General features: G+C 41.4%; 2 protein-coding genes across 12 annotated transcripts in view; both read right to left on the minus strand.

Annotated features, from left to right (window-relative positions):
- The window catches only part of LOC125451631 (activin receptor type-1-like), a 57818-nt gene extending 55901 nt beyond the window's left edge, over positions 1-1917 (minus strand). For 4 of the 10 annotated variants that reach the window (XM_048528986.1, XM_048528981.1, XM_059645831.1 and 1 more), the window contains exon 1: positions 1806-1917. The gene's annotated coding sequence lies outside the window, so the exon portion shown is untranslated. The remainder of the gene's footprint in view (positions 1-1805) is intronic. The other 6 variants (XM_048528985.1, XM_048528984.1, XM_048528980.1 and 3 more) reach the window with 4 other exon arrangements.
- A 1212-nt stretch (positions 1918-3129) lies between these two features.
- The window catches only part of reck (reversion-inducing-cysteine-rich protein with kazal motifs), a 174604-nt gene continuing 152477 nt past the window's right edge, over positions 3130-25256 (minus strand). For both annotated transcript variants that reach the window (XM_048529019.2, XM_048529021.2), the window contains 4 exons: positions 24889-25096; positions 24335-24408; positions 18953-19108; positions 3130-14627 (listed from right to left, as the gene is read on the minus strand). In XM_048529019.2, the coding sequence (XP_048384976.2) occupies positions 14421-14627; positions 18953-19108; positions 24335-24408; positions 24889-25096 (645 nt within the window). In that variant the 3' untranslated portion in view covers positions 3130-14420. The remainder of the gene's footprint in view (positions 14628-18952; positions 19109-24334; positions 24409-24888; positions 25097-25256) is intronic.

A 25256-nucleotide genomic window follows, 5' to 3' on the forward strand; every position in this document is an offset into this window, starting at 1 on the left:
TCTCTCCCCGGCAGTCCCTCTCCTCTCCCCCCCCCCCCTCTCTCCCCGGCAGTCCCTCTCCTCTCCCCCCCCCCCCTCTCTCCCCCCCCTCTCCTCTCTCCCCCCCAGTCCCTCTCCTCTCTCCCCCCCCTCTCCTCTCTCCCCCCCCCTCCTCTCCTCTCCCCCCCCCTCTCTCCCCCCCCTCTCCTCTCCTCTCCCCCCCCTCTCCTCTCCTCTCCCCCCCCCCTCCTCTCCTCTCCCTCCCCCCTCCTCTCCTCTCCCCCCCCCTCCTCTCCTCTCCCCCCCCCTCCTCTCCTCTCCCCCCCCCCTCCTCTCCTCTCCCCCCCACTCTCCTCTCCCCCCCACTCTCCTCTCCCCTCCCCCCCCCTCTCCTCTCTCCCCGGCAGTCCCTCTCCTCTCCCCCCCGCCCCTCCTCTCCTCTCTCACCCCCCTCCCTCTCCTCTCTCACCCCCCCCCTCTCCTCTCTCCCCGGCAGTCCCTCTCCTCTCTCCCCCCCGCCCCTCTCCTCTCCCCCCCCGCCCCTCTCCTCTCTCCCCCCCGCCCCTCTCCTCTCTCCCCCCCGCCCCTCTCCTCTCTCACCCCCGCCCCTCTCCTCTCTCACCCCCGCCCCTCTCCTCTCTCACCCCCGCCCCTCTCCTCTCTCACCCCCGCCCCTCTCCTCTCTCACCCCCGCCCCTCTCCTCTCTCACCCCCGCCCCTCTCCTCTCTCACCCCCCCCTCTCCTCTCTCACCCCCCCCTCTCCTCTCTCCCCGGCAGTCCCTCTCCTCTCCCCCCCGCCCCCCCTCTCTCCCCGGCAGTCCCTCTCCTCTCTCTCCCCCCCCTCCTCTCTCCCCCCCTCTCCTCTCTCACCCCCCCCTCTCCTCTCTCACCCCCCCCCTCTCCTCTCTCACCCCCCCCCCCCACTCTCCTCTCTCACCCCCCCCCCTCTCCTCTCTCCCCGGCAGTCCCTCTCCTCTCCCCCCCGCCGTCCCTCTCCTCTCCCCCCCGCCGTCCCTCTCCTCTCTCACCCCCCCCTCTCCTCTCTCACCCCCCCTCTCCTCTCTCACCCCCCCCTCTCCTCTCTCACCCCCCCCTCCTCTCTCACCCCCCCCCTCTCCTCTCTCACCCCCCCCTCTCCTCTCTCACCCCCCCCCCTCCTCTCTCCCCGGCAGTCCCTCTCCTCTCCCCCCCCCCCCTCCTCTCTCCCCGGCAGTCCCTCTCCTCTCTCCCCCCCCCTCTCCTCTCTCCCCGGCAGTCCCTCTCCTCTCTCCCCCCCCCTCTCCTCTCTCCCCGGCAGTCCCTCTCCTCTCTCCCCCCCCCTCTCCTCTCTCCCCGGCAGTCCCTCTCCTCTCTCCCCCCCCCCTCTCCTCTCTCCCCGGCAGTCCCTCTCCTCTCTCCCCCCCCCCTCTCCTCTCTCCCCCCCCCCTCTCCTCTCTCCCCGGCAGTCCCTCTCCTCTCTCCCCCCCCCCTCTCCTCTCTCCCCCCCCCCCTCTCCTCTCTCCCCCCCCCCTCTCCTCTCTCCCCGGCAGTCCCTCTCCTCTCTCCCCCCCCCCTCTCCTCTCTCCCCCCCCCTCTCCTCTCTCCCCCCCCCCCTCTCCTCTCTCACCCCCCCCTCTCCTCTCTCCCCCCACCCCTCTCCTCTCTCCCCCCACCCCTCTCCTCTCTCACCCCCCCCTCTCCTCTCTCCCCCCACCCCTCTCCTCTCTCCCCCCACCCCTCTCCTCTCCCCCCCGCCCCCCCTCTCTCCCCGGCAGTCCCTCTCCTCTCTCCCCCCACCCCTCTCCTCTCTCCCCCCACCCCGGACGGTTTCTGTCGCCCCGCTTACCCCCCGCACCCGGGCCTGCAGCTCCCGGTTCTCCAGCTCTTTCCTCAGGGTGAGGCTGGGGCCCGACGGAGCGGCATGACGTCAGCACGCAACGCGCGCCGGCCAGACAGACTCCGTGTGTGTGTGCATAGAGTCTGTGTCTGAGTGTACATTCAATCTGATAGGCTGTGTATAAGAGTCTGCACAGTCTGAGTGTGTGTATACAGTCTGTGTGTCCAGTCTGACAATGTTTGTACACTGTTTGTCAGACTGCACACACAGACTGTAACGTGTGTACAGTCTGACAGAGTGTGTCTAAAGTCAGTCTGTGTCCAGTCTGACTGTACAGTTTGTGAATGTAGTCTGACATTGAGTGTATACAGTCTGAAAGTGTGTGGCTGCTGTCTGTGTATAACAGTGTGTGTGTACAGGGCAGCATCCCTCTCTTAGCATGTGACGTTTCATACTTTCCTCAGCCTTTTCCTTCGTTATCCCTTCTAGAACTGAATAGTGCCTTGAAATGGCATCATTTGTGCATACAGTACACCCACAAACACATGATTTCATCAAGAAATCTACAAATTTTACTTAAGTTGTTCATGCCCTTTCTTTAGTCACTTGTGCCCATCTCTAGTTGCCCTTGAGGAGGTGGTGGTGAGCTGCCTTCTTGAACTGCTACAGTCTATGTAGTGTAGTTAGACCCACAACACCGCCATTGAGGTCATTGCCAAGATTTTGGCCCAGCCATATTGATGGAACAGTGATATATTTCCAATTCAGGCTGGTGTGTGGTTTAGAGTGGAACAGATGGTGGCGTTTCCATGTATCTGATGCCCTTGCCCCTCAAGATATAAATGGCTGTGGGTTTGGAAGGTGTTGCCTAAGGAACCTTGGTAAATTTCTGCAGGGCATCTTGTAAATGGTACACATGGCTGGTGAGTGTTGGTTATGGAACGATGTTTATGGATGTGGTGCCAATTGGCCAGACTTGCACATCACGTAGCGCTGGCATTTCAAACCTGCAAATATCTTCACACAACGGATTCCTATCTCAGTTATTATCAGCACCAAGACACAAGGGAAGTTAAAACTAAAGCCTTCAGGTATAACAATGTGTCTTGGTGGGAATAAACTGAATCACTACTGACCCCGAAACAAATATAGTAAGGTAGTAATTGAACAATAAACTAGTTGCGAAAGGAGTGCTGAAAACTGAAATACTTATCTAATTGTCCACAACAAATAAAATAATGGCCAGCAGGTGCAGAAGTAATAAAGTATTGTAAATAATCCTTTTTTAATTATGAAAATTAAGAATGCAAATCGATACAACAGAACCACTCAATTCTTTTAAAATATTCCTTTAATAGGATTTAAATGTGTAACATAAATACTAATATTTTTCTAAGGAAAACAAGTCCTTGTACTATGATAAACTGAGGTCTACAATAAGTGCCTACATGTTTACAAAATCTAAAATTGTATTCCATTTTTGAAAAATCTTATAGAAGGCACCTACAATGTAATACTGAAGATATACAAATGACTTCATATAAAAGATAGGCCTTGTGTGCACAAAGTACAAAAATAAAGAACAAAAGTAGAGCTGAAACGGCAAACAGCATTCAGCTCAGCAGTACACTGTCATACATTCTAAAAATGGACTTCAATTTAATTTGAGAATTACCTATTAGTTTTCATGCATTAATACTTTCATATGGCATTTTCTGTATAACGTTGTATAACAAAATCCTTCAAAAATTTTAAATAGCTTATACACTATAAATATTTCAGCTCCAGACCATGAATTAAACACTTCATTTTTAATCTCAAGGATTATTAAAATAAATTTCAGTTTATTTTATACATTTAAATGATTGTCATACTGTAGAAATGGCTTTTTAACATGTTGCGAAAAATATAGAGCAATGCTATTACTGAAGAAAATACACATTGCTCATTTAAACCAAAACCACAATCCAGAAAATTATTAGATCCTCCATTTGTATTGTTATAATTATACAAGTCTTTAAAAAAGACTCATAGCATCAAATACTTACACTATATAACTATTTACTCTCACTGCTGCAGTACAAATTTTAACTCAGAAAGGAGAAGGAAAGTTTACTTTCTTCAAAGTACTCCACCAAAAAACAAGAGGACCTTTAGACATGTTCTAAAACAGGTTTTAAATTCTTCTTCCCACTTACCATTGTTCCTTCTCCTCTAACTGAAAGCAAAAATATTAACCTGTGATGGAAAAACACATTTTCTACAGTCAATGCTTAAATACCATTTTTAAACATGTTTTACTCTTCTATGGGATATGGGCATTGCCAGTAAGGTTGTTGCCCATCCCTCACTGTCCTTCAGCTGTGTGGCTTGGTGGACTATTTTGGAGAGCAGTTAATTAACTAGCAAATTGCTGTAGGCCTGGAGTCACATGTAGGCCTGATGGCAGATTTCCCTCTCTAAAGGAACTAGATGGATCCTTAGAGACTAGTTTTCAATTATTAAACTGAATTTCAATTCCATCCACTGCCAGAGTATGAGCCTCGCCCTCTGTGTTACGAATTTAGTGACATTACCATCTCCACTTATTCAATTTTTAAAAGGCAGCACTGGTGAATAACTGTGCAAAAACACTTCATTTTCTGTTCTACTAAACTTCAATACTCTTCATTGCAAATATTTGCAGACAATGTATTTTGGTTTAACCAAGCTTTACAACTCATTTCTTCAATTTTCTTGACAGCACTATGTTAAAGGAACATGAACAAACTTTAAGAAAACTAACTATAATTTCAAAACAAGAGAATTTGATTTATTACAAAACCTTCAAATGGATAGAAATGGTGTCACTAGTTTTGGCAGTGTTTAAAATACTTTATGGGGAATGTTTGGCTCTGAGAAACTTCAATAATACAAATGACGTGGGTTAGGGAATGTAATGGTATTTGCATAATGATAGTTATTGCACACTCAAATGGTAGGAAAAAGTACAAAACTACGACTATAGAAAGGTGCTCAAGGGTTCAGAAAAGATTTACAAGGATATTGCTAGGATTGGATAGTTTGAGCTATAGGAAAAGGATGAATGGGCTGGGGCATTTTTTTTTCCCTGGAGTGGCAGAGGCTGAGGGGTGACCTTATAGAGGTTTATAAAATAATGGAGGGGCACCAATAGGATGAATAACAAGGTCCTTTTTGCAGAGTAGGGAAGTCCAAAACTAGAGGCCATAGATTTGAGGTGAGAGGGCAAGATTTTAAAGGGACCTGACAGGCAACTTTTTCAGGCAGACGGTGGTGCGTGTATGGAATGAGCTACCAGGGGAAATGGTGGAGAGAGGTCAATTACAACATTTAAAAGGCATCTGGATAGGAACACGAATAGGAAAAGTTTAGAGGGATACAGGCCAATGGGCCTACATCAGTTTAGGATATCTGGTTAGCACAGACAACCTGGATCAAAGGGTCTGTTTCCGTGCTGTATAACTCTATGACTCTATATTCGGGATGATGGGGAGAAGAAATATTCTCAGCATCAGGGTAAATTCACCAACAATACATTAGGGATGGAAGAGGGGTGGTTGGAACTGCAAGTCAAGATTTCAGGAAACAAGCTTTCTACTTTACAAATGTATAGCAGTTGGTTAGGAAGCCAATTAAAACAGGTGAATGTCAAAGCAGGCTAATAAGACATAATCAAATAAGCACTATCTATTCCTCATTTTCCACAAACATTTGAAAAACCAAGGTAAACCTGGAGATTTCAACTTAAAATTTGAAGACCCACTGTTGAACTGACACTGGAGATTTACATAAATAATAGTTAATAACAAAAAATGCTGAGTATTGTTAAAGATCATTTGGGAATAAAACGGCCTGAGCTTATATAATACCTCATGTCTCAGAGGTACATTCTAAAATGCCTAAACTATTTTGAAGTGCAGTAGACTGTTATGACCTCAATTTACTCAAAAGATTCTTGCAGATGGAATAATTTCATTTGAAAATATTATCAGTGAAAGGCTTTAATTCTCTTCAAAATCACAGTGGGGTACTGGAATTAATTTTGAATGCAATGGGCAAGTATGCATTCATTTAGAGGTAACAATGACTAAATGTAACGTTCCCCTATCAAACCAAATAACAATGTTTTAAATAATGATAACATTATCAGGGCAGAATAGCTATTTGAAGTACTCAAAGTGTTATATATGAAAATGGAGAAGCAATGTGTTACATTTGCTGAAGGTTTCACCCCATGTTCTGCAAACTGTATTAAAAACGTTACCTTCATCTTAAATTTATGCAATGAAATTACTACCAGTCAGTTGCACTGCTCAAAAAACTTACCTCACCAACAAAAATAAATTGTGACAGTGGAAAGTTTCATGGAAAATGAGCATTGGCCATGAAAGTAGCTAATAATTAATCCTGTCTGATGTTGTTGAGTGTGGTTACTGGAGAAAGGACATTTTATTGCTGTGTAAAGCTGAAAGAAAGAAGTTGCATTTATATGTTCGGGACATCTCAGCCAATGGGTGACTTCAGAAATGTGGTAGCCAAACTGTACCAAAGAAGGGGCAAAAATTAGCCAGGATGGATCACCTTACTTTTTAAAAAAATAGCACAGATGAGATCCCTGTTCAAAATTGACCTGAAAGAAAGTACAAATATTTCCAATAGTACCACCTCCAGCATATTGAGATGCCAACAATGATTATGCACTCAAGTCTCTGAAGTGGGGCTTGAACCCACGACCTGCAGACCCTGAACCAAGAGTGGTATTAACTCAACCAAGGCTAAAGTCTTATCCCTTATATTCTGTTGTATTTATCAGAGAGCAGGGGTGCACTCAAACCTGTTCCCTTAAATTTACTTAATTATTATCAAGCTGGGAAAATGAAATCACAGAATTTGTGATGCTTCTGACACTTCAATCCATATTCCTAAACTGATATTATCCATTAGAGACCAGACTTCAGCAGCAGTATTTAGTCTGATATCGTGCTCAGTTTAGATATTTTAGAAATCAGCACCTTATCAAGGCTACTAAACAGCAAGCTGTTAAGTTTGTTCATGTCCTTTAAAGTAGTGTTACCAGTTCCTTCAAAGATACCGTTTGCTGTAATACTGATTTAAGATGTAAACGATTTTCAAGACAATGATTACAAAACATACACACTTGAATCATATCAGTTTAAAGTGAGCATCAAGTTATGGCTGAACTACAACAAGTATTGCTGAAAACTAAACATCTTGCACATAGCCCACGTTAATCAATGAATGAGTTAATCAATGTGAATACTTATAGAAACCAGGAATGCTTTGATGGAACATTATCACATTTCTGAGTTTCATTCATTCTAATACAGTCCAAAATTTGTTAAATTTGGCTTTAAAAGATTCTGCTTCAATAAAACGTTTGCTCATTACAACCCTAATTTCACTTCCATCCCACTATAATTTTCATCATCTTACTAGGGCACAGGGAAAGATCTTGATATACACTAAGTTTAAAAGTGATCCTAAAAAGCTGAATCTGCTCCAGAGTCAAGTTTATTAAACAAAATTTGCAGAGAACCCTGTTAGTACTTGAGTAAAATTACAGCTTACATTAAAGTATGCTTATGTAGTGCATTTATAAGATATAATCATATATCTTTTTAAAAATATTATAAATGGAGAAGACTAGGTGTGAGGAGAATGATAATAAGGAGGTCAGCAGAGATGCATTATCGCTGAATGTCAGAGAACTTACAGACTTTATCTAAAATATTAAATTCCATATCCACAGCAATTGGCTGTTAGATTGTTGCCGTTAAATGTAGCGTCATCTTACAGCTAATTAGCTTGGTTCAGCGCAAGCTCATATTTCAAGTAAATAAATTAGTTTCATGTCTTTTTTTCACCTCTGAAGCAGGTATTACAAAGGACAACCAATGTTTAAACTTTCTGGGGGTCACACGTTTACCAAACCTAAACAGTAGGTGCAAGTACAAACCACAGCATGAAGAATCAATGGATTTCATGCAAGACAATTTGAACTTCAGGCCAGTAATAATTATAAAATTGCTGGCATAGGACAGGGTTTTTAACAAACCTATGCAAAAATATTGAGAATGCCTTTACAAGAAAGCTCACAAACCAATCACGACACAGCAACTAAGGTGCAATGCTATAGGTGATGCATGACTCACAGAAATTCGTGCACACCATTTTAGGAGCTACACGGTTACTGTAAAGGAGATTAACACAGTAAGTGATTGAACAAATTGTGCAGCTGAAATAAATGTAGATGTTACTGTTACGAGGACAACTAATTTAAAAATATCATATGAAATAAAAACCATACTAACTGGAATTAGGAGTAGGTAATTCAAGCCTCCAGCCTGCTCCGCCATGAAAAGGTTATGATTTATCCGATTATGGCCTCAACTCTAATTTCTTGTCAATTCCAAAATCCTTTGATTCCACTAATATTCTGTAATTTTGAAAGTCGAAAGGTGGAAAGCGAAGCAGACATCAACAAATCTAATCTAATTTGGTAAGCATCCTGAGGAGTATGCTAAATCAGTTAAGTGAGAAACATAAGGTGAACAATTTGGATGTTGTTCAGAACAACAGGATTTCAAACTATCATAGAAAATAGAGTTCGAAGATCAAGGGAAATGTAACCATTTTCACAGAACAATCACCCAATTCAATTATGCTTCCTTATAGCCATTGTTACTTTCTCTCTTTTCAAATTTGGGAGAATTAAACACAAAAGAAACAAAATATAAATAAATCTCCCCAAAAGAAAAGTTCAATAAACCTAAACATTAATTAGGAAACACAAAGTTAACAATGTTACAAAACTGCATGAAAGGTTAAGGAACACAGCAGGGCAAGTAGCGTCAGAGCAGCAGGAAAGTTGACGATTTCAGTTGGGACCTAAAACGTCAACGTTTCTGCTCCTCCGATGCTGCTTGGTCTGCTGTGTTCCTCCAACCCCATACCGTGTTGTCTCTAACTCCAGCATCTGCGGTTCTTAATATCTCTTAAAGGTTAAGGGCTGTATTTTTCACTTTTGTTGAAAAATGGTAAATACCAATATTTAATATAATGTTCAACTCACAAATTAAAAAAAAGGTTTATGGTTGTAAAACCTTGCATCTTATTCAACGAGAGAAGGCAAATTATCACAATGCCACTGTAATGATGGTTTTTTAACATTTTTTCATGCAACTAAAGAGCTCTTTAACTGGTTATAATAGGACAAAATAATCATTAAGCCAGCTGTGAAGAGTATACAATGGCTGAGCAGCAGGTTTGAAAAGCCATGATACCTTTCATGCTCCAAGTAAGCTGTGTTTGTCAGTTAAGAGATGGAGAATTGACAGAAACTGAAATCAAACCCATTAGGAAATGGAATTAAGACTAGAAATGTGGGTCAATGGTTATGAAGTTTACATGCATTAGGGAATTGTCTGCCTTATCCTCCTGCTCCAATACTCCGACTATAATACACATGCACTCTGGGTCTGAAAGCTCTAACTAATTCACTTCTTTCATTGTCCTGATAATATTTCAAAATCCTGAGCTAATATTAACAAAACTAAGTTCAAGTGTCACCTCGTTTCTATTCTGTATAAATCTGTTTTTCTTTCTGATGAAAGAAACTCCGCTTTTCTAACTGAAAATTTTCATGAAGCCACTTGAACATGAACTGTACTAAAGACAACTCTGAACGTGGGTGAAAGATGAAAGCACAAACCTTTTCAACAATTTGAAGAAGAATTTTTGGAAACAAATATGATCTGAAATCCTTTCATTTAAAAAAAAGCTCCTCCTCATTTGAAAATGCAGTTTTATTACCAAATGACCAATAAATTACCATAGTGCTTCAACAAATGATTCATACAACTGTAACCTTCTTGCCAGCACTAGTACTGCCAAAAATCTAGTCAGATTCGCCCCATTCCTTGGGCAAAGAGACACCGTTAACAGCTCAGATAAAACTTGGTTGCAGTAAATCAAACTAATCACAAGTAAACATTCCCTCTCAGGCACCAGAATATGGGCTAGCAACAAGCAGTTGGTCTCTTTCTTTACTTTAAAAATCTTAACTAAAATTATTTAAATTTAAATGTTCATTCATGTGCCAGTTGTCTAGATCTCTGAGTTACAGCATGCTAAATGTCTGTTCACTTTGTAGCTAACATGTTAAGCAGGCAGAGATAACAAGATGCAGAGCTGGATGAACACAGCAGGCCCAGCTGCATCAGAGGAGCAGGTTAAGCAGGCAGTTCTGTTTACTTGTTGTAAAAAGCTCGAGCATCTGATCTGCCGAAACTCTTTCAGGGTGAAGTTTACTAAACACCCACTGAAATGTTGTATTTTGATGGTAGCTGTGTACATCAAGTATTCAAGTGTGAAGTCAATGACTCAGGAGGCTTTCCAGGAACTAAGACTAAAAGCTTGTACTGAATGTCACCTACTTGTCTGAATATGCTCCTTGGTTGGGAAGATCAGCACTGAAGCAAATTTGTAAAATTGGCTCATACTTTGGTGTTGAGGGCAGCATGGTGGCTCAGTGGTTAGGACTACTGCCTCACAGCTCCAGGGACCCAGGCTCAATTCCGCCCTCAGGTGACCATCTGCGTGGAATTTGCACATTCTCTCTGTGTCTGCGTGGGTTTCTTCCGGGTGCTCCGGTTTCCTCCCACAGTCCAAAGGTGTGCAGCTTAGACGGATTGACCATGCTAAATTGCCCCAGTGTCCAGGGACATCCAGACTAGGTGGATTAGCCATGGGACATGCAGGAATACAGGGATAGAGTAGGGGGGTGAATTTGGGTAGGATGCTCTTCAGAGGGTCAATGTGGTGTTGACAGGCTGAATGACTTGCTTCCACACTGTAGGGATCTATGATGATATTACAATCTGTGAAATGCATTTGGATAGAATTGAACAATGGGAATTGAACAGTTAGTTTCCTACCTTGGTTAACCTCTAGAGTTCAGGACAAACTTAATCAAATGAAATGACAGAACTGTATTAATGCATACTTAGTCAGTAAGGTCCAGATTCACTGAATGAATTAAAAATCATAATATCCAATAGAACAGGTGGAAACCATTAGCCCATTGTGCAAGTGTTAGCAAGTTGAAAGAGCTACTCAATTTGTTTCACATCAGTGGGCTTTTCATTCAGATCTTATAAAGTCTTCCATTGAAATGTTTATCCAATTCCCTTTTAAATTTGTTAATGGAATTGTTCCAGCAGCTTTTTAGGTAGTGCAGTTCAGATCACAACCTGCAGTTAAAAAGAACTCATCTTGCACCTGGTTCTTTTTATCAATAATCTTAGATCTGGGTCCTTCAGTTACTGACTCTTCTGCTACTGGAAAAAAGGCTTCTCCTTATTTACTCTTTCAAAACTCTTGAAGAGATTAAAAATGAATAAGATCCTTGTGACCTTCTCTGCTCAGAGAGCAAAGAGCCCAAAATTCTTTTATCCTTTTGTGAAAGAAGTTCCATATCTTTGGTACAATTCTAATAGTTTTCCTGTGTATCCTAATACTTTGATTTGTTTTCAAAAGCATATACCAGTGGGAAAATCATGAGTGATCCATAAAACTTACAGCATAATTTCATTCCTTTTGTACTCTCTACCTGCATGTAAAGCTACATGCAAAGGTTTCTGGATTCTGCATTTTAAAAACAAAGTCAACTTGTACTGCCGATTTCAAAGATTTGCATATACACAAATATCTCTGGTCTCCCTTTAAAACTGTGGGTACAAAATTTTAGCTGTGTTCATTTAGCGCCCTTGGGACATGGGAGGGCTAGTCAATAAATAATTTGATAAACTGGATATGGTTTGGGGGATATTTTCCAGGTTTCAATCAAATTTCTGACTGTACTACTGGAAATCAAGCAGATGATATGATTAGTACCAAGAGGGGTTAAGCATTGCTCCTGTATCTTCAAACGTATTCACTGAGAAATGAATAGTGTCATTGTATAGGACTTTAGTGTTTGTTACAGAATGACATTCACCAGGAAGTTCCAGCATTTTGAACTACAAATATAAAATATGTACGTGTTCTGAAGTTTGAAAATGACCTTAGGCGTTCAAAGAGTTGGGTACCTTTGCAATAAAGACTAAGTTCAATGAAAGCAAATGAGAGGAGGAGTAAGGGAGATACAAAGAACCTGGAACAAAGAAGCACACAATGTAAAGAGCACCTAATCAGATGGTAAGATTGGCAGATTGAAATAATAAAGAAACAACAGAAAACAGTTAAGTGTGAAAATAGGTACAGTGCAACTGAAAATATGAGAGCAGGAGCACAGGTACCTTGGATGAACAAGATGAAGTCAAAATAAGAAAATATAAAAACAGAAAGAGCCGTAGCTGTTGGAAAGCTGAAACCACAACAGAAATTGCTGGAGGAGGAGGTCTGGTAGCATCTGTGGAGAATGTGTTAATATTTTGATTTCAGTGACTCTTATTCAGAACTGGACTGTTCTGGAGATTGAAGATTCTCTGGACTTAAAGTGTTAACTCTGCTTTCTCTCCACACATGCTGCCAGACCTGCTGAATGTGTCCAAGCAATTCTGTTTTTGATCTAACAAAAATAACCTCAGGTTAACCAGTAGAAATAGTCAAAGCAACTAAAAAAAGCATTCTTTTTTTAAAAATGTGTTTTGAATGGCTAGAAGATGAGTTGCACTTATACACCAACTCTCACTACCATTTGAAAGCCAATGAACTACTTATTGAAATGCAGTCACTGTTAAGCAACGCGATAATGGCCAGATAATTTTTTTTTTTGGTAATTTGGATTGAGGAATAAATAGTGGCCATGACACAGAGGATAACTTCTCTGCTGTTTTCATTTTGAAATAATGCCACTGGATCTTTTATATTCACTGAAGCAGGCAGATAGGACTTTGGTTTAATGACTTATCCAAAACAGGGCACCTTCAACAGTGCAATATTTTCCCTAGTAATGCACTGGAGTATCAGCCTTGTAGTTTGTGCTTGAGCCGTGAATGGGGCTTGGACTAAGAACTTTATGGTTCAGGGAAGTTTTTGCCACCAACTGAGTCTGACTGACAGAGAGAAGGATAATAATCAATAAATTGACCTCCGAAAAACACCGTCAACAAAGCAATGGGGCTTGTAAAGTGCAAACAGCATGATTACAGAAAATCAAAGAATTGCAGATGCTGGATATCAGAAACAAAAGCAGAAATTGCTGGAAAAACAGAGCAAGTCTGACAGCATAGTGGAGAGAAAGCAGAATTAACATTTCAGGTCTAGAGACCCTTTAATAGAACTGGTTGATGCTGCCAGGTATGCTGAGTTTTTCCAGCTATTTCTGTTTTAACATCATCACGTATTCTTTCAGTTTCTAATCTCTGTGAATACAGATAAATGCACTGGTGAAGTCCTAAGAAGCACGTATAGGACCAATAGTTCTATTAAAAAGTAGCAAGTAAATTGCATTAAATAAATCTAGTTTAAATTAACAAATGATCCTGCCCTAGAGAGTGCATCCTTCAGAAAATAGGCTGATTACAGCTGCAATAGCAGAGGTAATTTCACAAAGTTTCTTGTAGGATTGCAAGTGTGCTTAGGTCTCAGGGTTCATGAACATCATTACAGCTTAATAACACTCACATTAGTGGCCGAACAACTACTGGAGATTGTAAATAGGGGGAGCATTAGAAATGTATGTGCTAATGGATTTAAGGGTAGCTCAAGATTCAGCCCATTACTCAAATTCTTCCAAAAATTGTTAAGTCTATAGACAAAACTTTTGCACTGGATGTAGGAAATTCAGAATTTCTGAACAAAATTTGATAAAGAACTAAGAAACATGTTACAAAATTTAACACCCAAACTATTAAGGGCAAAATAGGTGACATGTGTAAGCATAATTAAAAGGAAGAAAGCAGAAAATGGTAACAAGTCAATTTTACATTGGAGCGAGCTAGTCCGAGAGATATGATAAGACAACCAGGGCTGTGTTCACTACAGCAAAAATAATGAAAAATGAAGAACTGAACATGAGGAATGTGAATTTGGATCAATGCTGTAAGTGTAATGGAGGAGGTTAAAAGAAATCATTCTCGGAAAAATACTATTAGTTATTACAGTTGTATGGAATTTAAACACTGATGCATACCTGTTGGGTCAAAAGGCCCGCTTGTGCTCTAGATTATAAACTTAATACATGATTTAAACTGATGCAATATTGATCAAATTGCATCATGTCAATCTTTCGGTATTGAATTCAATCAATTCCCTATTTTATGTCAAGTTGCACTTCACAATACAAACTATAATCGAACAGTTCTAAGAAATAAATGCACTATAGCTAACTAATTTAAACTGCAATCATTTTAAATAAAATAAACAAAGCCCTTCATAAAAAGGCCTCTATAAAGATATATTTTGAATTCTACTTGCATTTAGAAGATGCCAAAATTTAAGTTTTGTATAGCTCATTGGCTTCTCTTCCTCTATATTTACTATGTAGGGAGTTGTAGTTCAGCCATGAAGCATGCATTCCACAAGAGCAAGTTAAATACAGACTTGTCCTGATTTTATGAGATGCAATGTCTTTCTGAATCATAAAAATCCTGACAAAGCAACCACTAGGCTTAGTAAAAGTGCACGTGAGGAGAGGATTGTCTTTGCAGAGTCAGATGAATCCAGTAATGAAACTTGCATCTGTGAGGTGGTAAGTGCTGACAGAGGTACATGGGCCATTAAAGTTGGACTACCAGATTGTATGAGAGAGTCAATCTTCTCAGCCTCTTTATTGCAAGCCTCAATCTAGAATAACAAAAACAGTTATTAATACTTAAAAGAATTTTCAAAAGTAAACATTTAAAAATGCTCAGGATTACATTTTGTAGTTTAGACCACACCAATGACAAAGACACAATATAATTGTAAATGCCGAGTTAACGCAAAGAAATTTCAAGAATTTAATGGTGTTGCCATCACTGAACCCCCCCACTATCAACATCGTGAGGGTTATCAAGGACAAGAAACTCAGCTGGACTCACCACACAAATGCAGTGGCTATAAGTGCATGTCAGAAACTGGGAATACTACGGCGAGTAACTCACCTCCTAAATGCTCAAAGTCCGTCCATTATCTACAAGGCACAAGTCAGGAGTGTGATGGAATAATCCCCACTTGCCTGGATGAGTGCAGCCCCAACAACACTCTAGAAACTTGACACCATCCAGGACAAAGCAGCCCGCTTGATTGGCATTACAATCACGAGCAGTCACTCCCTCCACCACAGACGCTCAGTAGCAGCAGTGCATACCATCTACAAGATGCACTGCAGAAATTCACGAAAGGTCCTCAAACAGCACCTGCCAAACCCACAACCACTTCCATTTAGAAAGACAAGGGCAGCAGATATATGGGAACACGCCACCTCCAAGCCACTCACCATCCTGACTTGGAAATGTATCACCATTCCTTCACTGTGGCTGGGTAAAAATCCTGGAATTCCCTCCCTAATGGCATTGAGGGTCAACCCACAGCAGGTGGACTGCAGCAGTTCAAGGCGGCAGGTGACCACCACCTTCTCAATAGGAACTAGGGATGTGGGCAAGAAATGCTCGCCCAGCTGGCACTGCCTGCATCCCACAAATGAATAGGAAAAAAAAACTTGCATTTACATATTAGCTTTCAACCTCATACATCCCTGTGTGCACTATAACACAGTGAAGTACTACAGTAGCACAATCACTATTGTAATCTAACAAATGACGCAGCTAATCTGCACATTGAACAATTCCACAAATAACAAATGAGACAAAACTGGGCACTGAGGTTAGCTAAATTACTGAAGTGGACACAGGCTTCTCAGGCTAAATATTATCCTTCTATGTGTAATCACAGAATCGATGGTTCACCCTCAACTATTGACTGTTTGATGGTACCCAATGTAGCCATAATCTGTGGCTAAACCTAAACCTGTGGGCTTTGCCTAGCTGAATTCTTTTTTTTCCAATCCTGATATTCAAATTAATTACACTTCCCAACAACCACTTTTCTTTCAGCAGTTTTACGGAAGGTTTTACATTATTAAGAATATTAAGAATGTTAAAGATAGCCAAGATTGGTCTAAGGGGTCCTGTTGTTACATAATAAGAATGTTCCAGTGCAGACACTGAGCTTGATCTATACTCTCATTATGGATGTGAGTTTGCTCACTGTGCTGGAAGGTTAGTTTTCAGACGTTTCGTCACCATTCTAGGTAACATCATCAGTGAGCCTCTGATGAAGCGCTGGTGTTATGTCCCGCTTTCTATTTATCTGAATAGGTTTCCTTGGGTTGGTGGTGTCATTTCCTGTGTTGGTGATGCCATTTCCTGTTCTTTCCAATGCAGGAAATGACATCACCAACCCAAGGAAACCTAAACAGATAAATAGAAAGCAGGACATAACACTAGCGCTTCGTCAGAGGCTCACTGATGATGTTACCTAGAATGGTGACGAAACGTCTGAAAACTAACCTTCCAGCTCAGCGAGCAAACTCACATCCAGAACCTCAACCTGAGCTACAAATCTTCTCAAAACTCACTATACTCTCATTATCTCATATTGATTGAGTTCAGAGTACAGGACCAGCATTTTCAGTGATGATGAAAGATAAAGATGGCAAGATTCAGGAACCTAAGATGACGAGATATTGAAAGTTTAGTCAAGAAGAAAAAGGAAATAATAAAATTTAAGAAAGTGAAATCAAACAAGGTGTTTGAGGAGAGTAGAGAAAGCAGAAAAGAACTCAAACAAGAAATTAGGAAGGCTAGAAGGGACTGTGAAACGTCCTTAACAAGTAGGATTAAGGAGAAACCCAAGGCATTTAATGTGCATAATAAAACGAGGGTAACTAGAGAAAGGGCAGATCCACTTTAGGACAAAAGACATAATTTATGCATGGAGCCAGAGGATGTTGGTGAGATCCTCAAATGAGTATTTCGGCATTCACCAAGGAGAAAGTCATAGGTGATGGCAAGATTAAGGAGAGGTATGTTGATATTCTCGAGTATGTTGATATTAAGGTGGTGGTGGTGTTAGGGTCTTGAAAAACATTAAGGTAGATAGGTCTCCCGGGCCTGACAGGATCTATCCCAGGCTACTGAAAGAGACAAGGGAGAAGACTACTAGGGCCATGATAGCGATCTTTGCATCCTCTTCAGTCACAGGCGACATCCCAGCAAACTGGAGAATAGGAAATGTTGTTCCTGTTTCCAAGGAAAACCAGGAAATTCTAGGCAAGCAAGCTATATATCAATGATAGGGAAATTATATGAGAAGATTCTTAGGGACAGGGTTCATGCACATTTGGAGAAGAATGTGGTTACCATGAATAGTCAGCATCATTTTATGCTGGGAGTTCTTGTCTCACAAACTTGATTGAGTTTTTTGAGGAAGTGACGAAGACGATTGATAAGGGTTGGGCAGTAGATATTTTCTATATGGACTTCACTAAAGTATCTGACAAGGTGCTGATGGTAAACTAGTCCAAAGATTAAGTTGCATTACCCAGGCTCCTAATGATTTTATAAACCTCTATAAGGTCACACCTCAAACTCTAACGTGCCAGGGAAAATAGCCCCAGTCTATTCAGCCTCTCTCTAAGGCTAAAACCTCCAACCCTGGCTACATCCTTGTAAATCTTTTTTGAACCCTTTCAACTTAAGGTTTTGGAATAGATTTGTAGTTTGGGTTGTGGGTGTTGATGTTGGTTGGGTTGCCAAACTAGTTTGTTATTCCTCAGGTGTTTCATTACCATGCTGGGTAACATCCTCAATGCAGCTCCCGATGAAACGTCAGTGTGTTTTCCCACCTGGTTTTTAAAACTCTGGGGTCCGTTGAGCTGGATTGCCTCATTTCCGGTTTTCCTTCGTAGTGGAGTGTATATGGGGTCGGGTTCTATGTGATTGTTAATGGCTTTCTTCGTGCAGGGCCAGGCTTCTAGAAATTCCTGTGCCTGTCTCTGCTTAACTGGTCCCAAGATTTTGGTATTGTCCCAGTCGAATTGGTGGTTCTCCTTGTCGCACATGGATTGAGATGAGTGTCTTTTTGTAGCCAGTTGGTGTTCGTGTGCCCTTGTTGTTAGTTTCCTTCCTGTTTGTCCGATGTAGTGTTAAACAGGAAGGAAACTAACAACAAGGGCACACGAACACCAACTGGCTACAAAAAGACACTCATCTCAATCCATGTGCGACAAGGAGAACCACCAATTCGACTGGGACAACACCAAAATCTTGGGACAGGCTAGGCAGGGACAGGCACAGGAATTCCTAGAAGCCTGGCACTCCATGAAGAAAGCCATTACTAAACACACAGAACCCGACCCCATATACATTCCACTACAAAGGAAAACCAGAAGCGAAGCAAACCAGCTCAATGGACTCCAGAGTTTAAAAACCAGGCAGGAAAACACACCAACGCTTGATCGGAGGCTGCACTGAAGATGTTACCCAGCATGGTAACGAAACATATGTGGAATAACAAAGCAGCCCAGCAAGCCAACCAACCTCAACACCTTTCAACGTTCACAACGTCCCTCCATTAGCAGGGAGGCCAGAATTGCACACAATGTTCCAAAAGTGTCGCAACCCAAATAGCTGCAACATGACCTATGGAGACTGCGTCTTTCAAACTCTTCTGGATTTAGCAACATTTTCAAATGGATTAGTGACCATGAACTCCCATCTATGTTATGATACCCATAATACATTTTAAATCTGCAGCTCTACTACATAAGAGAACAAGGACAACAGGTGGAAATTCACCAGCACCTTCGCAGTGTCAGTTTAGGAATGGACAACAAATGTTTTTGTCAGCTGTAATCAGACATGATTTAATTTAGTGATAAACCAGACTTTTAAATAAAAAAGCTGACTCATATTCTCCTGCTCCCATGTTTGCAGGCAAGACATCTCGAAATGGGCATATTCAGGTATAACACCTTTAAAAGATGAGGCAGAGATCATACACATTAATAGAAGACTTTGAATTATACAGATGAATTACTAAACAAAACAAATTTTCCACAGAACATTTACTGTGTACATACTTTTCCCTATTACATATCAAAGTGTACACAATATTTATACACATACTTGTAATGTTGTTGGATCTTGATCAACTGGAATGATGAGGATCACGAGGTCAGATTCTATACTAAGGTAGCCAAAAACATCACACTGAGGTACGGAAACATGGAAACGCAAAATATAAATGATGTCGTGTACAGAGACTGGTCGTCCCCCATTTAACTGTAAAGAAAACAAATGTTCAATATGAAAAAATTCATAATCCAATAACTGACTGTGATCTTGTGATAATTAACTATTAAAACAATTATATTTCAAGCTTCTAAACTTTTAACTGTGGTCATGGTAGAGATCAGCCTTTACCCAACTGGTTGGTAGAGCTGCTTTGAGGGGCTGAAAGGCATACTTCTAATTTACCATGAACAAGAGTATTCTGTTTCATCAATAGCATGGCATTCATAGAGTCAGAGAGACATACAGCACGGAAAAAGACTCCTTGGTCCAACTCGTCTATGTCAACCATTTAGATATCCTAAATAAAGTACCTTAATCAGAATCTTTTCACTTTGTCAACTGGCATGTGTGTGTGTCGGTATGTTCCATTTACCAATCCAAAACGATTGAGACTCAAGTTAGTAGCAGAGCAGAAATGTCTACACTAGCAAAGTTAATACTATCTTTAATACACTCTGGTTATATGTTAGTAACCAAAATCTATAATACATTTCCCATCGAGTTGAGTACAATATATTCAATTTCATTCATATGAGATAATAGATATAACTGGAAGAAATCTGATCACACAAATTAGGCATGGTAAGTTGATTGTGTTAGGAAGAGGAGGTTGAACCCCTCTGATAATTAAAATCAAAACACAAGCCCGCAATCTGTTACCGTGGGAGTAGAGGTTCCCTTCTAATAATTACACCCAAAATACTCAGAGAAGCTTGCTTCATGTTGCCTAACCTGTTGAAGTGTTCCAGAGAAGGAGAGGTTAAATGACAGAAAATCCCTGATATTCACTTTATAAGTAACAAGTAACAATTCATTTATTTAACCCTAACGTTGAACAAATTAACACAATTACTAACAAACCAAACAATTCCCCCTTGATTACTAACCATTCTCTAACTGAACTAAATTCTACTGGTATGCTGTTCCAATAAACACATGCCCCATTTACATAAACCCAAGTAATAAGAAAAAATTAAAACTTAGTCTTTCAAAGTCTACACGCTGTTCTTCTGCTGTTCTCAAATCAAACGCCTTCTGCCTTCCATTTCACGATTACTCTACACAACTTCATAACAATTGGAAGTTCAACCGGCCAATCCCCAGACAGAGTTGGGAGAGATTATGATATCAAACCTAATGATCTGTTAAACAAAGGGAATGGCAATCTGTTAAGAAATACAGGCAGTGGGCGAAAACCCAGTTACAGGTCTGACCTGGGTCCATGATCCTAAGAGTTTGTATAATATATATCGAAAATTGTAACTGTAGCCCAGGAACCTAAAGCAGCAGAGCAAACTTTTAGGTGGAAAAGAAATTGAACAGGTAAAAGGGAAATGGAACAAGTATGATTCAGCAGAACACAACACATGGAAGATAGTCATGCAACTTCAGCAACTTAAGGCGGCACAATGGCTCAGTTTTTAGCACGGCTGCCTCATAGCACCAGGGATAACAAAGCGTGGAGCTGGATGAACACAGCAGGCCAAGCAGCATCTTAGGAGCACAAAAGCTGATGTTTTGGGCCTAGACCCTTCATCAGAAAAGGAGGAGGGAGAGAGGGTTCTGAAATAAATAGGGAGAGAGGGGGAGGCGGATCAAAGATGGATAGAGGACAAGAGAGGTGGAGAGGAGACAGACAAGTTAACGAGGCAGGGATGGAGGCAGTAGAGGAGAGAGTGTAGGTGGGGAGGTGGGGAGGTAGGGAGGGGATTAGGTCAGTCCGGGGAGGACGGACAGGTCAAGAGGGCAGGATGAGATTAGCAGGAAGGAAAAGGAGGTGCAGCTTGAGGTGGGAGGAGGGGATAGGTGAGAGGAAAAACAGGTTAGGGAGGCGGGGACGAGTTGGGCTGGTTTTGGGACACGTAGCGGGAGGGGAGATTTTGAAGATTCCACCATCTGCAATCCAACCATCATTCTCCGACACTTCCGCCATCTGCAATCCGACCCCACCACTAAAGACATTTTTCCATCCCCACCCTTGTCTGTTTTCCGGAGGGACCACTCTCTCCGGGAATCCCTTGTCCGCTCCACACTCCCCTCCAACCCCACCACACCCAGCACTTCCCCTGCAGTTGCAGGAAGTGCTACACTTGTCCCCATACTGCCTCCCTCACCCCCATCCCAGGTCCCAAGAAGACTTTCCATATCAAGCAGATGTTCATCTGCACATCTGCCATTGTAGTATACTGCATCCGCTGTAGCCTCCTCTACACTGTGGAAACCAAGCGGAAGCTCGGGGGCTGCTTTGCAGAATGCCTACGCTCAGTTCACAATAAACAACTGCACCTCCCAGTCACGAACCATTTCAACTCCCCCTACCATTCCTTAGACGACATGTCCATCTTGGGGCTCTTGCAGCGCCATAATGATGCCACCCGAAGGTTGCAGGAACAGCAACTCATATTCCGCTTGGGAACACAGCAGCCCAATGGTATCAATGTGGATTTCACAAGCTTCAAAATCTCCCCTCCCCCCACTGCATCCCAAAACCAGCCCAGCTCATCCCCACCTCCCAAACCTGTTCTTCCTCTCACCTATCCCTTCCTCCCACCTCAAGCTACACCTCCATTTCCTACCTACTAACCTCATCCCGCCCCCTTGACCTGTCCGTCCTCCGTGGATTGACCTATCCCCTCCCTATCTCCTCATCTACAGTCACCTCTATTGGCTCCATCCCCGCCTTGTCTATCTCCTCTCCACCTATCTTCTCCTCTATCCATCTTCGATCTGCCTCACCCTCTCTCCCTATTTATTTCAGAATCCTCTCCCCCTCCCCTTGTTCTGAAGGACGGTCTAGGCCCGAAATGTCAGCTTTTGTGCTCCTAAGATGCTGCTTGGCCTGCTGTGTTCATCCAGCTCCACACTTTATTATCTCAGATTATCTCTCATAGCACCAGGGACCTGGGTTTGATTCCAGACTTGGGTGACTGTGCGGAGTTTGCACATTCTCCCCGTGTCTGTATGGGTTTCCTCCCACAATCCAAAGATGTGCAGGTTAGGTGGATTGGCTACGCCAAATTGCCCATAATGCCTAGGGTTGGGTGGGTCTGGGTGGGACGCTCTTTGGAGGGTTGGTGTAGACTCGATGGCTTGCTTCCACACTGTAGGTTTGATATGAAATGAAGGGTATTTTTAAATTTTGCAGGTATTGTTCAAAATCCTAAACAAACATCTAGAACCTTAGTTGCAAATATCTGCACTATACCAAATCCCCTTTGGTGGTATATCGTATGTTGGTATGCTAACTTCAGTCAGTTTCAATTTAATGAAGCACAAGCCTTAAATAAAGTTAATACCTAGGAAGTGTCTTATACAACCCTCAAACTACAAAATATGTTCTGTTATTATCATTTAAATATTAGCAACACAAAATGAGTTAACATTTTATTGGAGACATGTACTTAATAAAGCTATTTAATTTCTGGAATGTCTGTTCACATCTTGGAAAAGATTTCCCGTGACAGAATTCATTAGTTACTAATAGTTACTTTCGTTTCATTAGTTATTAATCGAATTCCATGGTAAAATAGATGGCTGCAAGTCCTGATGTAAAGTCATAACCTAAATGTTAACTGCATTTCCGTCTCCACATAGGCTGCCTGATCTAATGAGAACATCGCTACTAGTTTACTTTTATGGTAGTTAAGGCTATGCTTTGCCAACCGAAATTAAAACATTTGGAGGTTTCAAAAAAGATTTTTTGCTCAGTTAGAAGTACAAGGGAAGTTGTTCAGAACTTCTAAAGCAGATCTCAAAATGCCAAGAATGTGTTAAGAGCATAACTTTAACATTTCAAAGAGGCTAAAATGTTTGACAAACACAAAACTAAGCAGTTGTGGCCAACTGTTTGTTAATAGCTGAAGTCTCCAAGACAGAGAAATAAGTGTCGTATTAAGGCTCAATGAAGTAATGTATGAGCAAGATAACTTCAGCTATGGTAACAAAAGTGAGGGGAAGAGATCATGGATGTCACGAATATAAAATTTACTTGCATGACTTTTAATCATACATCAAAAGTATACATTGACATTTTTTAAAACAAAGAACGAAGAACGAAGAAAATTACAGCACAGGAACAGGCCCTTCGGCCCTCCAAGCCTGCGCCGATCCAGATCCTCTGTCTAAACCTATCATCTATTTTCTAAGGGTCTGTATCCCTTTGCTCCCTGCCCATCCATGTACCTGTCTAGATACATCTTAAAAGACACTATTGTGTCTGCGTCTACCACCTCTGCTGGCAACGTGTTCCAGGCACCCACCACCCACTGCGCAAAGAACTTACCACGCATATCTCCCATAAACTTTCCTCCTCTCACTTTGAATTGTTTCCCCTCTTATCTTAAACTGATGCCCTCTAGTCCTTGATTCGATTTTAATCAATTTCAGAAGTAATTGTTGAATAATGTCTTCAGTGTTCTTAATCTTTTAGGCACTTCAAATCCATAGATTTCCTCACATGTCACAGGGTGAAGAAATACTGACTTGGACAAGAAAATCAGCAGTACTCATATTTCCAAAGCATGTTGCAACATCTCAACTTTTGCTCATCAGACATGCAATCTCATTTTCAGCCTTTTCACTAATCAGGTCAAACATTAATCTCTCATCCTAGTGAGTTGTTCATACAATATTTATACGTAAAAATCCTGCTTCTGCCCCCACAAGACTTATGAAGGTAAGTTACGTCCATTTGACATTTGAAAACAGTGGGGATTCTGATATGATTAACTTGTAAACACATATACCCCAATCTGCAAAATTTCTATTCGGTTGCACTTGATCTCGTTAACTTAAACGGGCGGCACCCATCCACATTATGTTAAACAGGTTATAATAAATGCAGGATTACTGACTTTTACCCAAGTAACCAGCTGGCCTTATTTTATACATAATTGTCTGTATATAAAATTGTGTATTGTTTTACATCAACAACAGAAATAAACTCGAGATACAGCCAAGATAAAACCATTTTAAATTATGGATATATCCACCCAAGTAAAATTTGATATGAGAAAACTATCGGGAGATAGTAAGACTCGGCTCTGCTTCTGTTGAAGCTTGGACAAGGGTTGTCTAGATCTGGATGAATAATTGTAGAGTTTCCTTGACAAAGAGATGTTTGGAAACAACTGTGACAGAGATTAACCACTTTAGTCAATTATACTCTTAAATTAACGTGAAGCTATTTCCTTTAATTCTACGTTTACAAATTACCTTCGCAAGGCGGTCCAACTGATCTTTGCTCCATAATACACGTAGCATTCCAGCACACAGTGGGCAACAGGCTCCTGGAAGACATCAACAATTTTCCAACTTTTTTTTTCTTAAAAGCAACATTGTTTTACTAAGTAAAACATTCAACTGTTTACAGGAAAAGAGTTGTAAGTGTTTTTTGGTGTGAGCCAGTATTGGAAACTTGGCCGGATTAACACTCAGGTGAAAAGGATCATCAGGACAAAACACAGGCAAATCTGGCAAGAGGGGCACATGTCTATAATAAATCATACCCATTTAAATGAATTGATGGGCAGTTAAGTATCAAATAAACAACGCGCAGTTAAAAGGTATACCATTTTTCATGTAAAATATTTCTCTGCTCTCTTCACCCAAATGATCTTTCTCACCAAGTGTCATAAAGGGGAATATGACCAGTTGAAGCATCTATATATGAGAGTTCGAGATGAATGTCAACATGTGTCAGAACTTAACAAGAAACAGCTAATCAAATTTCCAGTTCTAGAGAAGACAAGGTTAGACTTTTTCTTTACCGGGTGGAGTGACAGGTTTGCATCCATTGCTGGGGAGCGGTGAACATGTGACAGATGAGCACTCTGGGTGAGAATTGTTACTGGGGAGAATGCCTACAGCTTGGCAACGTCCAACATAATCCACTGCCACACGATCGGAGTAAGCAGCACATACGTTATCATAGGTCTCACCATTATGACCACAGACAGACTGCTGCCTACATATATCCTTCAAAGGAAAGACAAAACCAAAAACAAAGCTTTCAATAAAATATGAATTATTTCATGTGAAATATCGTACTTTATTTCATAACTAAAATTATTAGTAAAACTAACATCGCGTACATAAACAAAAACAAAGTTGCCAGAAAAGCTCAGCGGGTCTGGCA

The sequence above is a fragment of the Stegostoma tigrinum genome, chromosome 5 (genome assembly GCF_030684315.1).
Source record: "Stegostoma tigrinum isolate sSteTig4 chromosome 5, sSteTig4.hap1, whole genome shotgun sequence".
Classification (NCBI taxonomy): Eukaryota; Metazoa; Chordata; class Chondrichthyes; order Orectolobiformes; family Stegostomatidae; genus Stegostoma; species Stegostoma tigrinum.